Source organism: Microtus ochrogaster, chromosome 2 (genome assembly GCF_000317375.1).
Source record: "Microtus ochrogaster isolate Prairie Vole_2 chromosome 2, MicOch1.0, whole genome shotgun sequence".
Lineage (NCBI taxonomy): Eukaryota > Metazoa > Chordata > Mammalia > Rodentia > Cricetidae > Microtus > Microtus ochrogaster.
The window spans coordinates 5,512,238-5,519,552 of NC_022010.1; the positions used below are offsets into that span (position 1 = coordinate 5,512,238).

General features: G+C 47.8%; 1 protein-coding gene across 2 annotated transcripts in view; it reads left to right on the top strand.

Moving 5' to 3' along the window:
* Gcn1 (GCN1, eIF2 alpha kinase activator homolog) overlaps positions 1-7,315 on the top strand; it is a 63,594-nt gene that overhangs the window by 7,051 nt on the left and 49,228 nt on the right. For both annotated transcript variants that reach the window (XM_005344321.3, XM_026783977.1), the window contains exons 2-5: positions 580-682; positions 3,423-3,486; positions 3,921-4,052; positions 4,649-4,757. In XM_005344321.3, coding sequence (XP_005344378.1) covers positions 580-682; positions 3,423-3,486; positions 3,921-4,052; positions 4,649-4,757 — 408 coding nt within the window. The remainder of the gene's footprint in view (positions 1-579; positions 683-3,422; positions 3,487-3,920; positions 4,053-4,648; positions 4,758-7,315) is intronic.

The window sequence follows — 7,315 nt, forward strand, 5'->3', positions numbered from 1 at the left end:
TTTCTCTGTGGTTTTTGGAGCCTGTCCTGGAACTAGCTCTGTAGACCAGGCTGGTCTCGAACTCACAGAGATCTGCCTGCCTCTGCCTCCCGAGTGCGTGCGCCAGCACCGCCCTTCAATAAAAAGGTATGTTGTACCACTTGATGGTGGTAGCACACACCTTTAATTCCAGTGCTCGGGAGGCAGAAGCAGGCAGATCTCTGAGTTCAAGGCCAGCCTAGTCTATAAAGTGAGTGCTGGGACAGGTTCTAAAGCTACAAGGAAACCCTGTCTCAAAAAAATAAGAAGAAGAAAGGTATGTTGACTGGATTAAAACAGTGCATCTAAACAGTGGGTGATTTTTTCCCCCTTGTCCCTGGAGATTTGATAGTGTCTAGAAACTTGATTGTCATAACTGGGGCAAGAGGCGAATGGGTTACTAATGGCTGCAACTAGTGGGTAGAACTGAGAAACGCTGCTAAGTCCCCATGATGCCCCAGCTGTCAGGAAAATGGCAGTTCTGCCGTGTGCACACTGAACGTACACCCTCACTGTTTGTGGTCTGACTGGTGACATTTTCTGCGGGTTTGGTCTTCACAGGTTTCCGAGACACTGAAGCGTTTTGCCGTGAAGGTGACAACAGCTAGTGTAAAGGAGCGGAGAGAAATTCTCAGTGAGCTGGGGAGATGTATCGCTGGCAAAGGTGGGTGTTTGCCCTACACCTGCAGTACTCTTTCTTTTGGAGATCAGCTGCGCTCTCGGCTTCCTCCTCCTTCCCCCGACTTCTGCCTTTACTTTTTCCCCTGGTTTTTAGAGACAGGGTTTCTCTATAGTTTGGAGCCTGTCTTGGAACTAGCTCTTGTAGACCAGGCTGGCCTCGAACTCAAAATGATCCGCCTGTTTCTGCCTCTCAAGTGCTAGGATTAAAGGTGTGCGCCACCACCGCCCGGCCTGCCTTCACATTTTTTTAATATAAAATGTGCTTCAAAACAGTTAAAACAGTTGGGTCAGTGCAGATAGATGCTGAAGTCATTTGTAATTTTAGCTGTGTTGGCGTCAGATGTTTCTAGAAGACAACACTAATCTTTCTTGAGCAGTACACTGGCATACAGACATTTTTCTTTTGATCTGGGATACTTCTTTTTATGTCCACAGAATTAAGAGGACGGCAACAGGTGGTTGGCCAGTTAAGGACCCTAAGGTCTGTTAAGATTGACAGACCCATGGTTTCTAATGATCTCTGAGGACATACACTACAGGTGTTTGAATTTTACTAACTAGCTTTTTATGGGAGTGTGTGTGTGTGTGTGTGTGTGTGTGTGTATGTATGTATGTGTGTGCTTATTTGAGAAGAGGACTACGTATAATGGCCTCAAACTGCCGTTCACCTTTCTTATCACTTGGTACTGGGATTATAGGTGTGCACTACCATGACGAATTTTAAACAAACCAGTCAACTGACCAGCCGACCTTCCATCCCTCTTTCCCTCCCAAGACAGGGTCTCCTGGATGGACCAGCTGGCATCTAGCTCCTACTGTCCCTCTTGCGTCACCGTCTTTTGTAGACCAGGCTGACCTCAGACTCACAGAGATCCTCTTGCTTCTGCCTCCCGAGTGCTGGGATTAAAGGTGTGCACCACCACCGCCCGCTTCCACTCTGAATCTGGCGTCCTGAACTTCTCTAATTGGAGTGAGGTGCAGCCTCCTGTATGGAGCTGTCATTCCTCGTTCTCTGTCCTCTGAGCTCAGGTCGAACATTAAGCTAGTGGTGTGGGGGTCAATGAGAGTACAGTTGGTGGCAGTGGCACACTTGCAGTTTATGTTTCTGGTTGTTATTCCTGCTCTCTCAGCCTGTTCCTGCCTCTGGTTACTGTCTAAGTGTTGAGAGTGCTACAGGGCCTGGGAAACATCACCTGAAACGGGAAACACCAAGAAAGCTCTTCCTGGGCTTGATCATCTCACAGCTTAGGCCAGATTTCCCTGAGTTGAGCTTCTGTCTGATGGCCGCATGCCCTGGTCTGGCTGGTAGTGCTTGTCCGAGTTGACTGTCCAGCATGCGTGAGCACTCTTGTTCAGCCCAGCTACCCCTCTGGCTGGCCTCCTTGGGTTTCTGTTGTTCACTTCCTTCCTTGTAAGGTGGGTTCAGACAGCAGAGCCTAGCTTGTGGGGATGGCACACATGAACGTAGATGAAGTGCGCAGAGCAGCACTGAGCGCCAGGTGCTCTCAGCACACTGTTTTTCTTCATCTGTCTTTGTTGTTAATCCCATCCGGCACCTGGTTCCCTCTGCGCTTCCTACAGTTGACTAAACTCTCAGCAAGCTTAGACGTTCACCACCTAGTTACAGGTGCTCTTCCCTTTCTGGCTACTTGTGGTACTTTAATCTTTTTTCTTTTCTTTTTTTTTGGGGGGGTGGAACACTTTGCAGTCTTGCTGTAGACCAGGCTGACCTCTAACTGACAGAAATCCACCTGCCTGTGCCTCCCTGAGTGCTGGGATTAAAGGCATGTGCCACCACACCTATTTTATGGCATTTTAATCTTGGGCTTTAAATTTTTTCTTTTAATTATTTTGTGTAGCCATGTGTGTTTTGTTATTGAGATTGGGTTTTTGTGTTGCCCAAGCTGACCTCAAACTTCTGGAATCAAGCAATCCTCCTACCACAGTCTCCTGAGTGGCTGGCTGCAGGGTGGGGGGGAGATACTACTGATTTATGCTTTCTGTCTGTCTTTTTTTTGGGGGGGGGGTTCGAGCAGGGTTTCTCTGTGGCTTTGGAGCCTGTCCTGGAACTAGCTCTGTAGACCAGGCTGGTCTCGAACTCACAGAGATCCGCCTGCCTCTGCCTCCCGAGTGCTGGGATTAAAGGCATGCGCCACCACCGCCCGGCTCTGTCTGTCTCTTTATCTGTCTATCTTTCTTTCAGTTTTTGAGGCAGTCTTACTGTGTAGCTTTGGCAGACCTGTAACTTGCAATGTAGGTCAGGCTGGCCTTAAACTCACAGAGATCCTCCTGTTGCTCCTGCTGGGTTTAAAGGCATGTGTTACCATACCTGGCCTGTCTGCTAATTTTTAATTACTTATTAGCCTGTGCATGAGCAGATACTTGCAGGTGATCATAAACTAAACAGCATAGGGCAAAGCCAGTGTTCAAGCCAGGAAGTAGAAGAGTTGTACCCCTAGTGATTGTCCGCCCTGTAGAGGCGGGGAAAATAGCGAGCAAATTCTCATGCTTGCTCTTTACTGCCATTGCTTTATCAAGTGTCTGTGCTACTCCGAGCTTTTCTGTACCATGTGTTTTGATACTGCCTCTGTTTCCTTGGGGTTTTAGCTTAAAGATTTGGGGCTTACTGGGGTGTTGGTGCCAAAACCCTGTCTGAGAGAAGGACCGAGGTAAGCAGATGCTGGTCACTGTGCGTACTGAGTCTGCGTAAACTTTGCTTTCAGATCTGCCAGAGGGAGCAGTAAAAGGGCTCTGCAAGTTATTCTGCCTGACTCTGCATCGATACAGGTGAGACCCAACCGGAGACATGGTGTCCAGTGTGGGATAGGATAGTGGGGAGAGTCCAGTTGTGAGAGCCAGGTTCTTAGGGCCATGCTCTGACCTCTCTGTACTTTAGTCCCTCATCTGCAGAAGAGATGATGCCATTGTATACCTCATGGGGAGTCGTTCCTGTGAAGGCCTGGGACAGTGCTTACCTCTGTGATCGCAGCATATGTAGCCACTCATTAGTCTGAAGTCATGGGGGTATACCATGGCTGTAGATCCTGCCCCTCTTGTCATCCTCTGCTCTTACCAGTACTTTAGAACTCTGGGGCAAGCTGGATTTATCTAGTTGATTCCTGTCACCTGGGATCCACTGGAATCGGGTACCATCAGTGTTTCCCCAGAAAGACCAGTGCTTGCTGAGATCACCCTTTTCCCTTTCTTCCTTCCCACCCCAGAGACGCGGCCTCCCGCAGGGCTTTGCAGGCGGCCATCCAGCAACTGGCCGAGGCCCAGCCAGAGGCCACAGCCAAGAACCTCCTGAGCTCTCTCCAGTCCTCAGGTGTTGGCTCTAAAGCAGGTGTTCCGAGGTAAGAGATTAAGTCTGTGGGCCTCCAGGGGTTTGTGGAATCCTACTCAGGTAGGCTGGTACAGATGAGCAATGTGGGCATACCTGCCTCTTACCTTGGCACTCTGAATGGCACTTAGAGCCTGTCTCTAACAAGGAGAACCAGGCTAGTAGAGAAAGTGGCTTTTCCTGAGGAGCAGGACTGGGAGTCAGTGGGCCCAAGGCACTGAATGGGGAAAGCCAGATTGCTTTAATTAATTAATTAAAAATTATGTGTGTAAGTGTTTTGCCTACATGTATGTCTGTGCACCAAGTATGTGCCTGGTACCAAGAGACACCAGAGGAGGGCGTCAGGTCCCCTGCAGCAGACAGTTGTGATCTGCCTGTGGGTGCTGGGAGAATTACCAGATCCTTTGGAAGGACAAACAGTGCTCTTAACCTCTGAACCATCTCTTCTTGTCTTTATTGTTGCAAATGTCAAGTGATGAGATTTTGGCCAGTGAGGCCTAGACTCTTGTCCTGAGTTGTCACTGATGATGTGAGGGAACAAGTCAAGGGAGGGTTCACATATTGTGCTGTGCCTCAGGATGTGCGTTTGTCTCTCTCCCTTCTCTACAGCAAGAGCAGTGGCTCGGCCGCCTTGCTGGCTCTGACCTGGACCTGCCTTCTAGTGCGCATTGTCTTTCCCCTGAAAGCTAAGCGGCAGGGAGACATCTGGAACAAACTGGTAGGTTCCCTTGTCTTTGGAGGATCCATGAGGGTCACCTTTGCGCAGTTGTGTGATGTTTAAGCATTTCTTGCGTCCCAAATGCTCTCACAGGTGGAAATTGTCCCAAGGTATATGTTTGGTGGTGGGCATAAGTGCAGTGGGAATCACATTCGTCTGTTCATCAATGTTCCCAAGCTTCTCTGGGTCAGATGTGATTCTAGGCATTGAATGCAACGATGAGTAAGACATGTGGGCCCTGCCTTCATGAGAGGCTAGACTGGGGAGATAACTAGAAGGCAGGGTCCCCAGAAGACGCAGTAATATAGATGAATACAGATGATGTAGATCATGTTATTTCCTGGCTAGCGCTCTCTCACCTGTGTTTGGATTTTAGAGTAATAAAATGAAATTCTGGCTATTGTCTTGGTCATCTAATCTCTCCCCTTTCTATGTCTGCTCCTTGCTAAGTCTCTATTTCTTCTTCCCACCTGTCTGCTACTCAGAGATGGCCTGTTGGCAGGGTGTGGGGGATTCTCTTAGATGTCTACGTAGGCTGGGTGGGGGTTCTCTTGGATGTCTAGATAGTCCAGGTTGGGGGGGGGGTTCTCTTGGATGTCTAGGTAGTCCAGGTGAGGGGGTTCTCTTGGATGTCTAGAATGGTTGATGGTTCTGGAAGTAGTCTTGAGGGTGCTGTTGTGGATCTACTTTTTGGCTATGAGATTTGACAGAGCCACTTACCTACCTTCCTTAGAGAGGCATTCTAAAGAGATTTGCAATGGCCATAGACACTGTAGAGTGTAGTGCATGTAGATACAGATGACTCTGGAACCTGCCACAGTGTGGGTTTCGTTGCCACAGTGTGGGTTTCGTTGTTAACAAATGGTTTTCTACTAAAGTGGTTACTAGCAGGCAGGTTCTCTGGCTTATCTCCATTGAGTTCTTGACAGCTGCTACCTATGCTGGCAGTTAGCTTAGTGAGCAGGAGGGTCCAGCTGCAAAGTGTTACAGGACAGAATGTGTCAGGAACATGTGACTTGTTGCAGGAGCTAGAATCTGGGCTTTTCCTTTCCTGATTCTGTTGTCTGTTATATATGTAATTAATTCGCCATTCACTGGCTGGCACTATGCTAAAAGCTGGGGCTGCTGTGTGAATTAGGCTGAGAAACCTATGCTTTTGTGGAGCTTATGCACTGTTGGAGAAGATGGAGTCTGGTGCCATGCTAAGGACAAGCAGGCTGGAGGGGCGGGCGTGTGGCTGAGGGTGGTGGGAGCAAGGCTTCTGTGAGGAGAAGGGAACTCTTGAACAAGGACTGGAGCAACTCAGAGAGGGAACCCTGATACGATTCTGAGTGGGATACGGGTAAGCTTGTTTAATGATGCAACTCTCAACATGTGTAGAAGGGTATGCTGTTAGCGTTGTAGGGAAGGGTCTGGTAGAGAAGGATGTACCTGTCCCTAGCCACCGTGGTGCCTGTGCTATCGGTTCTTAGGACTATAGAAATGTTTTCTGTGTATCTGACAGTTTTTGGTCCCAGTGCTGCAGATTTAACCAGGTCGTTGGCTTGTCTGGAACTCTTCCTCCTGAGGGTTGGGATTAAAGGTGTGCACCACCATGCTGAGCGTCACCTTACTTTCTACAGAGCCTAGCACAGTATCTGCTGTTTACTGTTCATTGAGTATCTGTGGTCTTTCTTATTTTCTTAAGATTTTTTTTCTGCTTGGTGGTGGTGATGCATGCCTTTAATCTCAGTACTGAGGAGGAAGAGGCAGGCGGATCTCTCTTGAGTTTGAGGCCACCCTGGTCTATAGAGCTAGTTCTAGGATAGAGAACTAGGAAAGGCTTAAGAAACCCTTTCTCAAAAAACAAAACAAAACATGTATTTTTTGTCATTTTTGAGCCAATGTCTCACTGTGTAGCCTTGACTGACCTCAAACTTGATGTGTACAACAAGCTGACCTGGAACTCACTAAGATCTGGCTGACTCTGCCTTCCGAGTACTGAGATCAAAGGTGTCTACCATGCTTGACTGTAGGATTTGGTCCTTAATGAAGGAAAGTCTAGGCATATACATATATTAACTAAGATTTCTTGTTCTGCTCCCGAATGGCAGTTGTCTTACAGATGTATGTTTATTGTATCTTTTTGAAATTTTTTGTTATTAAGGTGAACTTTGAGCTTCGTGCATGCTATGTTCTGAGCTACATCCCCATTTGTGTCTTTGTTTGTTCAATATTATTTTTTCTCCCTGAACTATAAGGTGCCAGAATGCACCTTGTTCTCCTTGTGTGTATACTGTGGCTCATAGTAAGTATTTAGCAAATATTTATTAAATAAATGCATGAATGAACAGTGTTAGGTGAAAGACAGGATTTAGGGAGCTGGAGAGATAGCTCAAAAATTAAGATTTCAGGCTGCTCTTGGGGAAGACTCAGGTCTGATTCCCAGCACCCACATGGTGTTCCACAACTGTCTGTAACCCCAGTTTCAGGGAATCTGACAGCCTTTTCTGACCTCCAAGGGTGTGTGTGTGTGTGTGTGTGTGTGTGTGTGTGTGTGTGTGTGTGTGTGTGTGTGT